The sequence below is a fragment of the Rhineura floridana genome, chromosome 3 (assembly GCF_030035675.1).
Source record: "Rhineura floridana isolate rRhiFlo1 chromosome 3, rRhiFlo1.hap2, whole genome shotgun sequence".
NCBI classification, from domain to species: Eukaryota; Metazoa; Chordata; class Lepidosauria; order Squamata; family Rhineuridae; genus Rhineura; species Rhineura floridana.
The window spans coordinates 198,454,409-198,471,705 of record NC_084482.1 but is presented as its reverse complement, the minus strand read 5'-3'; the positions used below and the strand labels follow the sequence as shown (position 1 = coordinate 198,471,705).

Genomic DNA, 17,297 nt, shown 5'->3' with positions numbered 1-17,297 from the left:
AAAGCAGGGAAATTGGGCAGCTATAGTGAATGCACCAGGGAAGCACGAGACCTGACCTCCTCTCTGAGATATTGTACTGCCCTACACATTTGTAAAAATGCAAACACAATTTGGGTTGGTCTTTCACAGTCCAATCCATTTCTTGTGTAGTTTGGAAGAATTTGGTAACGTGCCTCTGAGCATATGGTGAGCGGTGGCAACACCTGCCATCTCCAAAGATGGAGAATTACATTTTTGTATATTTGTTGGCCCCCCTCTAGGATGCACACCTTAACATGGTGAGGGGGGTTGAGAGTGTTGAAGAAGCTGAGAGCAATGCCGTCAGGAGTCTAGACCAAGAGGCTAGACTCCTAGCAGGGGCACCCAAGGCGGAATGGTCAAAGCTACCAGACTAAGATGCATCCAAACTCAGAGGAAGGCAATGGTAAACCACCTCTGAATATCTCTTACCATGAAAACCATATGAACAGAGTATCCAAAATGGAACATGAGATAGTGCTGGAAGATGAGACCCCCAGGTCAGAAGGCACTCACCAAGCTACTGGGGAAGAACAAAGGACACATACGAGTAGAGCTGTGACTAATGACGCAGCTGGGTCAAAGCCGAAAGGAAGCCCAGAGGCTGATGCGCACTGATGCGAAAGGAGAGTCCGGAGTTGTACGACGCACACAATAGGAACATGGAATGTGAGAAGCATGAACCAGGGAAAGTTAGCAATTGTCAAGCAAGAAATGGAACGTATCAACATTACAATACTTGGCGTGAGTGAATTAAAATGGACGGGAATGGGACATTTTCCATCTGGCAACTACAAAATATTTTATGCAGGAAATGAGAAATTAAGAAGAAATGGGGTTGCTTTAATAGTGAGAAATGATGTAGCAAAAGCAATTAGCAGCTACAACGCAAGGTCTGAGCGACTGATATCAATGAGATTAAACGGGAAACCTGTTAACATAACTATCAAAGTCTATGCTCCAACAGCAAATGCAGAAGAGGAGGAATTGGAAAATTTTTATGCAGAAGTACAGGAAGAAATTGATCAAACACCAAAACAAGATGTGCTGATAATCATGGGGGACTTGAATGTGAAAGTAGGGAACAGAGAAGAACTAGGAATTGTGGGGAAATGGGGCTTAGGAGACGGAAATGAAGCAGGAGAAAGACTTATTGAATTCTGTGAAGCCAATAATTTGTTTCTTGAGAACACATTTTCTGAGCAACCGAAAAGACAACTGTACACATGGACACCACCAAATGGTCAATATAGGAATCAAATTGATTATATAATTGGTAGCAGAAGATGGAGAAGTTCCAAACTTTCTGCGAAAACAAGACCAGGAGCAGATTGCGGTACAGATCATGAACTGGTCGTATCGAAAATCAGAGTAAAGCTAAAGAAGAAGAACAAAGCAATCATAATGCCAAAATACAATTTAAATAACATCCCAGGAGAATATAAAGATCAGATAAGGAACAGATTTGAGGCTTTAAATGTAGTTGACAGAGAACCAGAAGAACTATGGAGTGAAGTCAGAGACATTATCAGGGAAGAATGCAAAAAGACAATACCTCTAGTTAAAAAGAAAGACCTCAATGAATGACTGAAGAAACTCTTCAAATGGTTAAAGAGAGAAGGAAAGCAAAAGGAAAAGGAGATAGAAACACGGTCAGAACCCTAAATGCAACTATACAGCAACTAGTACATAGGGACAAAGAGAATTATTCCAATAGTTACTGTATAGAAATAGAAGAGGACAACAAAAAGGGTAGAACAAGAGCCCGATTCCAAAAGACTAGAGATATGAAAGGGAAATTTAAACCAAGAGTAGGGATGTTGAAAAGATCCTCCGTGGCGCAGAGTGGTAAGCGGTGGTAACGCAGCCGAAGCTCTGCTCACAGCTGGAGTTCGATTCCAACGGAAGGAGGAAGTCGAATCTCCGGTAAAATGGGTCGAGGTCCACTCAGCCTTCCATCCATCCATGGTCGGTAAAATGAGTACCCGGCATATGCTGGGGGGTAAATAAAGGCCGGAGGAGGAACTGGCAATCCCACCCCATATATCTGGTCTGCCTAGTAAATGTCGCAAGACGTCACCTTAAGAGTCAGAAACGACTCGCACTACAAGTGCGGGGACCCCTTTATCTTTAGGGATGTTGAATAATCAACAGGGGAACACACTGACTGATTGAGATGAAATAAAAGGAAGATGGGAGCAATACACTGAAGAACTCTGTAAAAGAGATGGCAGGATGACAGATTCATTCACGGACGAACCGTATGATGAAGAACCAGAAATTTTAGAATGTGAGGTGAAAGCTGCTCTTAAAATACTTGGAAGAATACCAGGAACAGATGGCATACCAATAGAGTTGCTACAAGCTACTGAAACTAATCTGTCCAAATTTTGACAAAAATCTGTCAAGAAATATGGAAAACTAAATGGCCCACAGACTGGAAGCGTTCAATATACATCCCAATTCCAAAGAAAGGGGATCCCAGGGAATGTAGTAGTTATCAAACTATTGCTTTAATATCTCATGCAAGTAAAGTAATGCTCAAGATTCTGCAACAAAGGCTCTTACCATATATGGAGCGAGAAATGCCAGACGTCCAAGCTGGATTTAGAAAGGGAAGAGGCACCAGAGATCATATCGCAATCAAGGAATTTCAGAAGAAAATCACCCTGTGCTTTATAGATTACAGCAAAGCCTTTGACTGCGTAGATCATGAAAAACTATGGAATACTTTAAAAGAAATGGGGGTGCCACAGCATCTGATTGTCCTGATGCGCAACCTATACTCTGGACAAGAGGCTAGTGTAAGGACAGTATATGGAGAAACCGATTGGTTCCCCATCGGAAAGGGTGTGAGACAGGGGTGTATTTTATCACCCTCTTTATTTAATCTATATGCAGAACATATTATACAGAAAGCGGGATTGGACCAAGATGAAGGAGGTGTGAAAATTGGAGGGAGAAATATCAATAATTAATTTAAGATATGCAGACAATACCATACTACTAGCAGAAACTAGTAATGATTTGAAACGAATGCTGATGAAAGTTAAAGAGGAAAGCACAAAAGCAGGATTATAGCTGAACGCCAAAAAGACGAAAGTAATGTCAACAGAAGATTTATGTAACTTCAAAGTTGACAATGAGGACATTGAACTTGTCAACGATTATCAATACCTTGACACAGTCATTAACCAAAATGGAGACAATAGTCAAGAAATCAGAAGAAGGCTAGGACTGGGGAGGGCAGCTGTGAGAGAACTAGAAAAGGTCCTCAAATGTAAAGATGTATCAAGTAACACTAAAGTCAGGATCATTCAGAGCATGGTATTCCCAATCTATGTATGGATGTGAAAGTTGGACAGTGAAAAAAGCGGATAAGAGAAAAATGAACTCATTGGAAATGTGGTGTTGGAGGAGAGCTTTGCGGATACCATGGGCTGCGAAAAAAACAAATAATTGGGTGTTAGAACAAATTAAACCAGAACTCTCACTAGAAGCTAAAATGATGAAGCTGAGGTTATCATACTTTGGACACATCATGAGAAGACCTGATTCACTAGAAAAGACAATAATGCTGGGAAAACAGAAGTAAGTAGAAAAAGAGGAAGGCCAAACAAGAGATGGATTGATTCCATAAAGGAAGCCACAGACCTGAACTTACAAGATCTGAGCAGGGTGGTTCATGACAGATGCTATTGGAGATCACTGATTCATAGGGTCGCCATAAGTCATGGTCGACTTGGAGGCACATAACAACAACAAAGAAATATCTATTTGCTATAGGTACATTCTTAAACCGCAAGGGTTTTTGCCTATAAGTGAATATGGAAGGTAAGAAATGCAAATTTGCTGAGAATGGATTGATAATTTGCATGCTTATTGAGGTCAGTGGAATTTACTCCTCTGCAATCATGCTTAGGATAGGTGAAACTGACCACAGGGAAGGAGGAGGGAGGGGAAGAAGGGCAGGTTTGATCATATGCATGTAAATTGAGCTCAGTGGGATTTACTTCCGTGCAATCATGCTTAGGATAGGTAAAACTGACCATGGAGGGGAGGGAGGGCTGGAATGGGCAGGGGAGGAGGAAGAAGGGGGGAGGGAGGAGGAAGAACGGAGAGGGGAAGGAGGGGATTGGAAGGGGAAGAAGGTATGGAAGGGAGGGGCAAAAGAAGGGGGAGGGGAGGTCAGGTTTGATCATTTGCATGCTTTTTTAGTTCAGTGGGATTTATTCCTGTGCAATCATGCTTAGGATAGGTGAAACTGACCTGGGGGAGGGGCAGGAAGGGGAGGAGATTAGGTAGGTGGGCACTGGGCAGAGAGGAAGCCCCTTTCCTTTCCAAATGGAAAACATTATGAACGGTATCAATGTTTTTCAGTGTTTCCCTCACCTTTTTATTCTGCAGCAGGCACATGTAGTCTTCCACCCAAATTTAAACCAAAGCTGTCCCTGGCCACATCCTCACCAGACCTTTATTTCACTTTGGACAGTCATGGCTTCTCTCAAAGAATCCAGGGAAGTGTAGTTAGTGAAGGATGCTGAGAGTTGCTAGGAGATGCCCTCTTCTCCTAACAGAGCTACAGTCAGAGCGGCTAAGCACTCTGGCCACTGGAGCTCTGTCGGGAATAGGAGTCTCCTCTCAGCACCCTTCACAAACTACACTTCCCAGGATTCTTTGGGGGAAGCCATTACTGTCTAAAGTGAAATAAAGGTCTTGTGTGGGTATGGCCCCCTGAGCATGCCCGGGCTTATCATTGAATTCAATGCTAAATTTCTTAAATTAATTAAAAATCAGCCAGGCATTTGTTTTTAACTTTTAAACTGCAGGAGATGAAGGACAGAGTATGGGGCAAAGGTCAATAATAGGATTACAGGTGAACATGGCTGATTTGTAATTAATTTCAACCAATTATGAGAACTCTGACAGAAAAAAGTCCAACAGAGGTCTGGAGTTTTTACGCTTTGAACTCTCTATTTCATCTGAGTGTTTTGTGTATTGCCATGAAAATTTAGAGGGTTGTTAAGGAGGAGTTTCTGAGTTCAGGACTATAAGTTTTGTAAGGATTTGTTTTGAAATGAGCTTATAGGAGGCATCAGTATGGCATGGAGGGGTATTTCAATTTAACATTGTGGACTGTGAAAAATCCATGCTGGCTATAGTATACAGCCACTCTTGTGGCTGTATAATGATAGCATGGGTTGCATGTAACTTCTGAATATGCATCTTTGCATGCAACTGGTGCCAGCATGGAAAATCCCAGCCCTTTTGTGTAATTCAGTTGCAGAATTTTGAGTCTTCTGATTGCAGAATTCTTGCCATGCATGCATCCTCACCTTTAGCCATTCATGGCCTGTTGTTTTAACCCAACCTCTCAAGGTGGGATGGATGAACCCAGCCTGGAACAGATTAAGACTCAAGAAGACCTGGAAGAGGACATAGATTTTGAGACAGGTATCAGTTTCAAGAATTGATCATGCTTCCCACAGCATCTTGGCAATTTTGTTTTGTTCATGGCCCTGCAGGAGAGTCTGTGACCCTTGCAGGTTTTACCCTGTTTATATTGGGATGGGAGGCTGGAGAGTGTGGGATGGCCAGTGGGATTGCCTCTTTTTCTTTGTGTGTTCCACACTCGCCCAAAGCCCAGTAAAATTAATAGAAGGCGTAGGACAAGAGCTAGGCAGGAAGAGATCTGAAATGGCAATTGGATGCCCTTTGCTTGCACTGAAGACCCCTTTGGTAAGGCAAGCATGATGAAAAAACTGATGCTGGATGCAAATTGTGATACTTTAAGGTAGTTTGTTTTGTTTATACCATTTTTAAACCATTCTTCAGATGAAAAGAGTACCAGTGCAGCTGATGTAGGAGTAATAAAAGCAAGGCAATTCCTGCCAGTAGCAGTTGCTGGGGCCTTGCTCCTCCGGTGGGGCCCATTGTTGATGTCTGGCCTGGCACTCTGAACAGGAGCAGGTAGCTGAACCTAGCCAGAAAGCCCCCCGATCCTAGGTTGTGGGGGCGGGGGAGGAAGATGTAAATTATTTTGATTGAATTTTCTGTATATCGGCATTGAACACAAAATATGCACTTAATACTAATGTTCTAAAATATAACCATAACCTTAGGCCAGGTCATTGTTAAGGGTATTAAATATACAAGCAATGAAATATCAAGCAAAGCTTTTCGGGGAAAATCAGTCATATTTCTGTTCTGTTCACAGAGCTTTTGGGAGCAGCACTGAGTCTATATTTATTGCCTGGAAGTCTTGTCTAGTGTTTTGAGTTATTATGATTTTCATAAATTCCCAATAAAGATGTTTGGGGCTGGTACTCTAGTCTAGCAATTGTTAATTATTTTCAGAAGAAATAAATTCATGCCAAACTGCATAAAAGTGTGGGGGAATTTTAAAGGGTGGCTAGATCTGCTGACACCTTGAGGGCCCACTGTGGGAGGAGGGTAAGTCCACCAGAGGATTCTTTGACTGGGGCCTCCTCAGACTTGGAGCTGCCCTTGCTTAAAGGCCATGAAACATACTCCTTCTGTCCTGGAGCCACAGTCTCCATGTCTTTTTTGCTCCTCTTCTCTTAGATTTGCTGATGGTACCACCTGGCTGGAAGAAGGGGGTGGAGTTCACCAAACAAGGTAACCACCTTTCCGATGGGAAGAGACTGGGGCTGGGAGGAGGCTGACTTTGAGTCTGAGAGCCAGTGTGGCATAGTGGTTAGTGCAAGGGTAGCCAATGTGGTGCCCTCCCAGTGTTATCGGACTCCAGTTCCCATCAGCCTCAGCCCTCATGGTCAGAGATGATGGGAGTTCAGCCACTTCTGGAGGGCACCGGGTTGGCTCTCCCAGGGTAAGAATGTGGGACTGGGACCTGGGAGACTAGGGTTCAAATCCTCACTCAGCCATGAGGCTCACTGGGTGACCCTGGGTTAGTCACTGCCTCTCGGCCTAACCTACCTCACATGGTTGTTATGAGGATAAAATGGGAAGGGGAGAACCATATATACCACCTTGAGCTCCTTGGAGGAGAGGTGGGATATAAATGTAATAAAGGAGGAGAGGGAAATGAGGCCGAAGTGCTTAAGATTAGAAAAATCGGTACAAATTCCTCTTCAGCTGCATATTGGGTTACCTTTGGGGCCAGTCATTATCTTTTAGCAGATAAGCAGACAGGGTGAGAGCAGTGTGGTGTAGTGGTTAGAGTGTTGGACTATGACCTGGGAGACCAGGGTTCGAATCCCCACACAGCCATGAAGCTCACTCGGTGACCTTGGGCCAGTCACTGCCTCTTGGGTCAGGAAGGCGATGGTAAACCCCCTCTGAATACCTCTTACCATAAAAACCCTAGTCATAAGTTGGGATCGACTTGAAGGAGTCCATTTCCATTTTCACCAGACAGGGTTGTTGTGAGAAGAAGGGAGGAGCATGTCAGCTGCACTGAGCAAGGGTAGAATTAAGAAAAGATTAAAAAATAGAACTCGCAGTGAACCATTCCCTGTGGCTAGACCCAAAGGTTGTTTTCCCCCTGGGGATTCCTGAATAAAGGAATCCACCTTGCTTGTGTGTCGTCTTCACGCTTTCAGAGCTCAAGGCCTCCCCGGGTTTGCTGAACTTGACCCACTTTCTGAGGGCCTTGGACACCTTTGAGCTGGGAGAATCTAGCGACGAAGAAGGGAAACAGAAGGCCGAGGAAGTGGAGAAGAGGAAGAAAAAAGGAAAGGGGCAAGGGGCGAAGGCAGAGGAGACGCCCCCGGCAGAGCCAGCACCGCTGCAGAGGGCAAACAGCCTGGAGGAATTAGTGCTTAAGGTAGGGAGGTGTGCTTTTGCCCATGAGCATGTTGTGGGACAAAAGGATCTTGGCTCAGTGTTGGAAGAAGGAAGGGGCCGAAGGCAGGGACTTAGGGAGCTGCCTTATACCGAGTCCATCTAGGTCAGTATTGTCTACACTGGCTGGCAGCGGCTGTCCAGAGTTTCCAGGCAGGGTTCTCTCCCAGCCTTACCTGGGACCTTCTGCAAGCAAAGCAGATGCTCTCTGCCACTGATCTGTGGCCCTTCCCCGCAGCGGGACTCTCTGGGCGTAGAAGTGAGGGAAGGCTGGTGTGAGTTGCGGCAAGCATGTGGACTAGGACGTAACTGCGAACTTTGCTGCCCACCTGGGAACCAAAGCTGCTGCGGCCAAATTCAGGCACCATGGAGGATAGGGCTGTCCGTGGTACTAGACACGGTGGCTATGTATTACCTCCAGTGCAGACAATCCCGAGCTAGACCAACCAACAGTCTGATTTGGCGCAAGACAGCTTCCTATTTTCCTACGTCTCCTCTCTGCCTTCTCAGGAGGTGACGCCCACCCCTAAATCAGCCCCACAGGCTGCCCGGGCTCCCGCTCCTGCTGCCACCGCCGCTTCTGAGCCCCCCAAAGAGCAGTGGGCCATCCCAGTAGATGTCAGTTCTCCCGTGGATGACTTCTACAAGCGAATTCCTGACCCAGCGTTCAAGGTATGAAGTTGGTTCTGAGGGACTGGTGGGAGAGGGAAGGGAGGTCCAAGGATGGACGATGACACTACAACTCCCTCTCTGTGTGGTTCCCTCCCCACTCCCTCCACCCCCGCCAGTGGCCTTTTGAGCCAGATGTTTTCCAGAAGCAGGCCATTCTCCACTTGGAGAAGCACGATTCTGTCTTTGTCGCCGCCCACACCTCTGCCGGCAAGACCGTGGTGGCTGAGTACGCCATTGCTCTCTCCCAGAAGCACATGACACGGTGAGTGTGTGCCTTGTTGCTTTCCGTTCAGGCGCATACATGGTGGTGTAAACCATGGCACTTAACCAATGCTGAGCCTGCTAGGCCCTGATTGGACAAGAATTGGACTGGGAAGGAATAAAAAAAAGGGAAATGAAACTCCTTCCTGCCTAATACTGCAGCAGAATTGGTGCCCTCGGAGTCCTAAGTGGCTCTCTTGGATTGCCCAGTGGGTGACATCAGCCCTTGATGGGGGAGGTGTTCAGAATATGCCTCTCCCTTCTGTCTAAGCCAGCAGGTCTCTGTACAACAGCCCTGCCGCTCTGTCATTATTATTTCTTTAAATGCATATCCTGCCCTTCTTTCCAGAGGAGCCCGAATGCTTCTACAAGAAAACGATTTTAAAGCATTTTTATTGCATGCCTATTACACCAGCGTTTGCTAACCTGGTGCCCTCCAGATATTTAGAGTACAACTTCCACCGTCGCAAGTGGGGAGAGGGGCTATTGCACTCCGGTCCTTCTTGCAGACTCCCCACAGACATCTGCTTGGCCATGGTGAGAGCAGGATGCTGGACTAGATGGACCATTGGCCTGATGCAGTAGAGGCTCTTTTGTTCTTATCAGCCCCGACCATTGGCCACGTGGGCACCAGGTTGGTGAAGGCTGTATTATGCCTGTACTGTATTAGTTGCACTGGTTGCCAGTGCAATCCAGATCTGGTTTAAGTGCTGGTGATGACCTATAAAGCCCTACATGATTTGGAACTGGGTTACTTGAAGAACTGCCTGCACGCATACCAACCTTACGATCTGCTTGTCAGGCCCTGCTCATTTGCAAGAACAACCGGGTGGGTGGGTGGGTGGGTGGGAGGCAGCCTTTTTGGCAGTGGCCTGGAAAAATTCAGACACAAATTGGGGGGGGAAGTCCCCCCCTAGTTTTTCCATTTTTTTCTGGGCCTTCAAATCTCTGCATTGGCCCAACATCTGTTGAACTTGATTTTACATAAGTTTAGACAAGCCCCTTCAAGTTTTTAAGTAAATCTTGAAGACATGCTTGTTCTCTGCCGCTTTTGTGAAATGATTCCCATGGTGCTGCAGAGATGGCACTGCTGCCTTTCTTCTTGTTAAGTCGTTGATGTCTGAGAGTGTCCTTGAACATGACTGTTTTGGACATGCTGGCTATTTTAAGATTATTGGGTGTTTGTGGAGGTCCCCCCCCCCTTTATTCCCACTGAATGCTGTTTATATAGTGAAGTGAATGGCTCTGACTAAATAAAGCCCACTGATTTCACTGGGTCGTTGTGAGGGCATTTACCTGCAAAGCAGGATATAAATCTGTTAAATCATCACATGGAAGGAGGTGGCGCTTTGCATATGCAGGAGGCCAGCATCTCCTCCTTTTGAACTTAACTCTTTCCCCTGCCTGGCTCCTTTTTACAGGACCATATACACTTCCCCAATCAAAGCGCTTTCCAACCAGAAATTTCGGGATTTCAAGGACACCTTTGAGGATGTGGGGTTGTTGACAGGGGATGTTCAGCTCCATCCGGATGCCTCGTGCCTCATCATGACGACAGAGATCCTTCGGTGAGGCTTTGGGACGGAAAGTGGAGGGGCTGCATCTCTGACAAGGAGGTGGGGTTAACCAGCCTGTGTGGGCTGGAATGAAAGGAGAAGTGAGCCCCGTTCCTGAGCATGTCACCATTTTTATTCTTCCGTGGCTCTCTCTATATATTGCTTTTCTGCAGATTTGGTTTGTGTTCTGAGGACTTCAGCTGTAACCTTTTAAAGAAGCGGCCCATGGCTAGAATCAGAAAATAGCGGGTTTTGTGGAGGGGTTTGAAGGAAGAGGGAGATTGCTGAAGTTTATGCTAATGCTATTTTTTTTTTAAGAGTACCAAATACATGCAGCCCCGTATCATCGTGTTCGTCTCAGGCTGTCTCAAGATCATCACCCGTTTGTACCTGACTTTTTCCCTTCAAGAGAGCTCCGAAGTGGTAAACGTAGTACAGAAACAAATACAAGAATAGAAAAAGAGATAAACAGCATAAAAAATGATCTGGCAATAAAAATGCTATAAGTAAACTTTCAATTCAGTGCTTGAGAGAACACCAGTATGAAATTCATAAGCAACCATCAATATATAAAACCCATACTTTAGCTCCCCAGATACACATATCCCCATTCCAGCAGCCATTATACTACTAGACCATTGGGGCATACCATTTCAATTACAGGTCACCAATGCGGTGCCCCCAAGCATACATGCACCCACAGAGGCCTTCCCTGGCACCCATAGGGGCCCATCCCCTGCCAAAATTAGGCTTGAAAGAAACATTCTTTTCTAGCCAGTAGAATGGGTTGAAATGTGTACGTGACTGCGATATGGTGCTCGCGAGAGCTTTTCTGGTTTGCAAATGTGCCCCCAAAAGTTGACAATCCCTGGTTCAAAAGGAGCTATTTTTGTACTTGAAGTGGAAAAGACAAGTCTCACCTTGTGACCCACCCTATGGTACAAAGGGTTGTAGTCAGCTAAGTCCTACTCAGAGTAGATCCATGCAAATTTGTGAGCTGTGTCCATTAACGTCAGTGGGTCTCCTCTGAGTAGGACTGGCACTGAATACGACCCAAGTACCTCTTTCATGGTGCCCAAGATGTGGCCTGGCCAGCCGTTGTCCTGCTGCTGGTCAGAGTCCTGCAATATCCTTTCTCCTTCCAAAACCCCAGGTCCATGCTCTACAATGGCTCAGATGTCCTCAGAGACTTGGAGTGGGTGATCTTTGATGAGGTGCATTACATTAACGACTCTGAGGTGAGAAAGCCAGTGCATGGGGCTCTGCCTTACATCAAGTCAGGCGGTATTGTCTGCAGTGACTGGCAGGAGCTCTCCCGAGTCTCGGATGGAGGCCTTTCCCAGCCCTGCCTGGAGATGCCAGGGAATCAATTTTGCATGCAAAGCATGTGCTCTGGCACTGGGCTGCAGCCACTCTTTCTTCTCCCACTCCCCAATTCTTAGCCTTCTCCAAAGCATAAGAAGCCGTCCTGTACTGCATCATTACACTGGTTCTTCTAGCTCAGTGTTGTCGGCAGTGGTTGGCTCTCCGGGATTTCAAACAAGGGTCCCTCCCAGCCCTACCAGGAGATGCTGGGGACTGAACCTGGGACCGATTACATGTAGTCTGTCACTGACCTATATGGCCCTGATGCACTAGTGTTCTTTTTGCAGGGAGTCTTTTGAGCTGTGGTGTTGGGGGACAGACAGTGTTCAGTCTCCCACCTGTTCTGTGAAGTGGCCCAGTGCAGAAAGGACTCTGCTGTATTTTGATAGCTTTCTGAACAGGTTAGATTGGCCCTAAAGAACTGGCTGACTGGCACCAGCTCCCACAAGGATATGGACAAGGGTCTTTCCCAGCCTTGCTGCCTTTTTGAACCAAAATGTTCTGAACCTTCTGCAAAGCCCCCAAACAGGGCTGTCTTTCCCTGCTATTCATTTCCTTCAGCAGTCCATCTTTCCTTTTCCAAGCTGACCCTCTTTGGGCACCACAGAGGATGTAGAATTCTTTTGATTGCTCAAGTCATAAAAATCAAGAAGGCTTTTTTTTCTTTGGCATCTTTTGAGCTCAGAAGTGTGTGTGTTTGTGTTTCCTTGTCTTTTGAAACACCCCTTTGTTTGAGCCATAGAAGCAGCTTGGTCTGTTTTCCTCTTCTGTTCTGCTCGATTTTCTCTTCTTCCCTTGCAGCGTGGTGTCGTCTGGGAAGAGGTCCTCATCATGCTGCCAGACCACGTCAACATCATTTTGCTGAGTGCCACTGTCCCCAACACCCTGGAGTTTGCCGACTGGATTGGGTAAGCAGATGCGGTACAACAGGGATGGGGAATCTTAGGCCTGGGGGCCAAATGCGCTCCCTGGGACTCTCTCCAGGCTGCCCTCCCTCATCAACCCTGCTTCGCACCCTCCTTAAGTGTTTTTGCTGACTGGAACATGCACTTGAACTTTGATCACACCTCTTTGTTCCCTCGATGGAGGATGAGGAGGGGTGTGTGAAAGTGCGTAGAAACTAGCTTACCGTACAAAAGCAAAATTTACATTAATTGCTCCACCCCCCTTTTGCTCCTGGCCCCACCTGCCATTGGCATGTGGCCCCCAGAAGATTGCCAAGAAGGGAATGTGGCCCTCGGGCTGAAAAGGGTTCTACATCCCTGTGGTACAGTCCATCTACTGTCTTGTTTGGCTGCATGCATTAGACCAGGCCTCTGTCTTCAAGCAAGAACCCAGCCCCCCAAAACATGTTGGTGTTCTCACTCTTTTACAGGAGGATCAAGAGGAAGAAAATCTATGTGATCAGCACTCTGAAGCGCCCTGTCCCCCTGGAGCATTACCTGTACACGGGCAATAGCCAGAAAACTCAGAATGAGCTCTTCCTCCTGGTCGATGCCCGTGGGACATTCCTTACCAAGGGGTAAGGGACAAAAAACTATTTTGGAGACTGGTGGAAAACCAAATGGCTTCCAGGCCTGCATGCACATAGGCACGCACCCCCATCTAGGTGGCAACAAAGTATAGTAAACCAAATAACTGACTCTTATGCTTTCACTGTGCCCCAGTCTGAGGCAGCCCACTCTGTCCCTCTAAATGGTAGAGGTAAACATGCAAGGCAGGAGGGGGTGAACCAAAGTAGCCAATGGTTGGGGATGATGGGCGATGTAGTCCAGTGTTGCATTGGCTTTCCCTGATGGGAGGGTGGCTTGTGAAACATGCCTTTGGGCAACTGCAGCCCCCTGGGGAGCTGGTTATCTGTAGCTTCTAGACGGGGCCAGTCCAAGACCCTTTCCTGCCTGAGGTGAGCAGCGAATAGCACCCCCCCCCAATTGAGGCGCAGAGTACCCAAAGCCAGCCAAGTAGCCCTGAGGCAGGAAATACCACAAACACCTCTCCCTAACAGTAACAGTACAACAATAATGAAACATTAAGTAACTAGCCATATATTTATTATTATTATCCAGACAAGACTGAGATGCTGCTAGTGGGTGGTTCTTCTGACCGGATGGTGGATGTTCAACCTGTCCTGGATGGGGTTGCACTCCCCCTGAAGGAGCAGGTTTGTAGCTTGGGGGTTCTCCTAGAACCATCTCTGTCACTTGAGGCTCAGGTAGCCTCAGTGGCACGGAGTGCCTTCTACCAACTTTGGTTGGTGGCCCAACTACGTCCTTATCTGGACAGGGATAACCTGGCTTCAGTTGTCCATGCTCTGGTAACCTCCAAATTAGATTACTGCAATGCACTCTACGTGGGGCTGCCTTTGAAGACGGTTCGGAAACTGCAGCTTGTGCAAAATGCAGCAGCCAGATTGGTAACAGGGACCAGACGGTCCGAACATATAAAACCGATTCTGGCCCGCTTGCACTGGCTGCCTGTATGTTTCCGAGCTCGATTGAAGGTGCTGGTTTTGACCTATAAAGCCTTACACGGCTTGGGACCGTAATACCTGATGCAATGCCTCTCCCGATACAAACCCACCTGTACACTACGTTCAAGATCAAAGGCCCTCCTCTGGGTGCCTACTCCAAGGGAAGCTCGGAGAATGGCAATAAGGGAGAGGGCCTTCTCAGTGGTGGCCCCCAAATTATGGAATGATCTCCCTGCCGAGGTGTACCTGGCGCCAACACTGTTATCTTTTTGGTGCCAGGTCAAAACTTTCCTCTTCTCCCAGGCATTTTAGCATGTGTTTTATATTGTTTTAAATTTTTTAATTGTGTTTTAAAAAGATGTATTTTAAATTGTGTTTGTTTTTAGTTACTGTAAACTGCCCAGAGAGCTTTGGCTATGGGGTGGGTATACAAGTATAATTAATGAATTAATTAATTAATTAAAATTGTGTACGTATTTATAATCCGCACTTTTATAAGGATATACCAAGGCGGACTACAACATATAAAAATAAAATTGGTTGCTGCCCTGTTAGCTACAATTGGCTGCCTGCGGCTACTGCCTCACTCTGCCAGATGGTCGAGCCAGCCCTGGATACAAAAAGGGGTCCCTCCTTCCCCAGGCGGATTCCCCACAAAAGAGCCGTAGAGGACCCTCTTGACTCAAGCATTCTCCGTTGCTGGAGGAGGGTATCCAGAGCAGATTCCCTCTGTCTTGTCTCTCTTGGCAATCCCCCTCCCAACCCTGGCCCTGGCTGTTCTTGAGTCAAGGAATGACTCTGGAAATAATTTATTATTTTTTAAATTCATATCCTGTCTTTCCTCTCTCTGTGCAGTCTCTATGCTGGCTGAATTGCTTTCCCTCTATTCCTTTTCCCTGTGCTTAATTTCTGCAGGGTGGGAAGGGAGACCCTTGATGTTCCTCTCCCAGCTAGGCCTCTCAGCAGGGTCCCTTTCACTCTGCTTAACACCTCTTCAGAGAAATGCAAATTTGACACCCCAGGCTTCTGTACCTGAGGTTTCATCTTGCTAGGATTTGGCCCGTCATGGAAATGGCAATGAAGTTCGGCTGCCAACCCCTCTCCAATGTCAAGACTGTTCTTTTCGCACAATTCCATGCACAATCTAATGCCTGTTGCAGAATCTCTGTTTCTCTCTCTCTCCCCCCCCTTTTTTTTATTTAAAGGCCATGAAGTAGTGTTGTCTTTAAAAGGGAAATAAATAGTTTAAATATTTTACATAGGTAAGTGATAAATAGTGTCTGGTTTTATGTAAGTAAGTGATGGGTAGGTGAGAAATCTAATAATAAAAATAAAAGAAGGGGAGCCCTGGTGGGTCAGGCCAAAGTCTCTCACAGTGGCCAACCAAGTGCCTGTTGGGAAGTCTGCAAGCAGTTCTCTCCCCATCTGTGATTCCCAGCAACTGGCATTTGAAGAGGCATACCCCCTCTGATACTGGAGGTAATAAATAGCCATCATTGCTAGTAGCCATTGATAGCCTCATCTTCCGTGAATTTGTCTAAAACCCCTTTTGAAGTCATCCAAGTTGGGGGCCATCACCACAACCTATGTAAGTAAATTTCATAGTTTCTTCAATTATGTGCTTTGTGAAGAAATCCCTCCTTTTGTCTTCCGTTATTCAGCTTCGCTAGATGACCCTGGGTTCAAGTAGTATGAGGGTGGGAGAAAAAGCTGTGCCCGCTTTCCTCATCACCCTGCATAACTTCATACACCTTAATCATTTCCCCTCTTATTCCCTCCCTCTCGCCAACCTGAATCCTTCAGTTATTATGATGCTGTGGATGCCAAGAAGGAACGGACCAGCAAACACTCGCAGACTTTTGGGGCCAAAAAGCCTATGCACCCAGGAGCTGGACCAGGGCAGGTACGCAGGGCCAGGTTCATCATCGCTGCAAAGTTGTTCATGCCCCCTGGGGCATCAGTGAATAAATAACAATAATAAAACACAGCCATGGTTTGTATACGGAAAAGTTGGAAGAACCGTTGATTAACTGCTGGAGCCAAAGTAGCCTCCTTCCTTTCCCCATGGCTTTATGACAAGGGTGGGGCACCTTCTGAGCTCTGCGAGTCAGATCCTGAATGCCCCCATCCCTGGCAGACCACTATGACGGGTGGGCAGGGCCTGAGGAGTGCCAGGTACAAGGTGGTGGGCTGCCAGAGGACCACATGGGGAAAGGGCCTCAGGTGATGCTTGTAAGGTGCGGGTATATTCTTGTCAAGACAGGATTAGATGGCAAGAGATGGACTTGCTGCCAGGCCAAGTCAGAGGGCTAGGAGGAGATTAAGTGGCAATGCTCCATATCGTCACTATGGTGAACTGTGGCTAAGCCTAGTAGCTAATCACTGCTTGAAGTCAAGCAACCTGCAGGTAATAAAACATACACCTTTTTTGCTGAGTTGAGAAGGCTAAAGGGCTTTCTCTGGGGGCTCAGCGTGTTCCAGCAGCTGCCATTTTGTGGTATTTGAAGAAGGAGCAGGAATAGGGACCCTTTTCCCTATTTGTGTACTGTGTACCTCGAGGGCACTAGGTTGGCTAAGACTGCTCTAGGCTCTGAGCCAACATTGACCTCTTGCCTTCCCTCTAGGACAAGAACATTTGGCTGTCCCTCATTGACATGCTGCGTAAAAAGGACCAGCTCCCTGTGGTCGCCTTCACATTCTCTCGCAATCGCTGCGATGACAACGCCTCCATGCTGACCACCGTTGACTTGACCTCATTGACAGAGAAGAGCGAGATACACGTCTTCTTCCAGAAGTGCATCTCCCGCCTGAAGGGCACAGACCGCCAGTTGCCTCAGGTCAGAAAGGGAGAGGATGGAAATGGTCATCTATACAACTTGGCCCACAACAGAGTTGATCCTCTTAGCATGTGTGTGTGCCTTGGGCTTCAGGGTTACTGAGGAGAGGTGACCCTCAAAAAGGTAGAGCTATCTGGGGAGCTGTCCCTTAGCTCCTTGACTGCCAGATACTGGCGGCATCGTCATCATATTATTATCATTCATCTACCATGTACTTCTCAAGTGATGTACAAAATATTTAGTTGTTTTATTAGGTTTCTTACCCACCCCCCTTTACCGTAAGGTCCCAGGGTG

General features: G+C 46.7%; 1 protein-coding gene across 1 annotated transcript in view; it reads left to right on the top strand.

The window, feature by feature from the left end:
• The window catches only part of SKIC2 (SKI2 subunit of superkiller complex), a 40,787-nt gene that overhangs the window by 6,241 nt on the left and 17,249 nt on the right, over nt 1-17,297 (top strand). Inside the window, exons 6-16 of the mRNA XM_061619437.1 lie at nt 5,398-5,472; nt 6,604-6,657; nt 7,602-7,825; nt 8,353-8,514; nt 8,631-8,776; nt 10,197-10,343; nt 11,485-11,569; nt 12,498-12,604; nt 13,072-13,218; nt 15,970-16,069; nt 16,791-17,003. Of these exons, the coding sequence (XP_061475421.1) occupies nt 5,398-5,472; nt 6,604-6,657; nt 7,602-7,825; nt 8,353-8,514; nt 8,631-8,776; nt 10,197-10,343; nt 11,485-11,569; nt 12,498-12,604; nt 13,072-13,218; nt 15,970-16,069; nt 16,791-17,003 (1,460 nt within the window). The remainder of the gene's footprint in view (nt 1-5,397; nt 5,473-6,603; nt 6,658-7,601; nt 7,826-8,352; nt 8,515-8,630; nt 8,777-10,196; nt 10,344-11,484; nt 11,570-12,497; nt 12,605-13,071; nt 13,219-15,969; nt 16,070-16,790; nt 17,004-17,297) is intronic.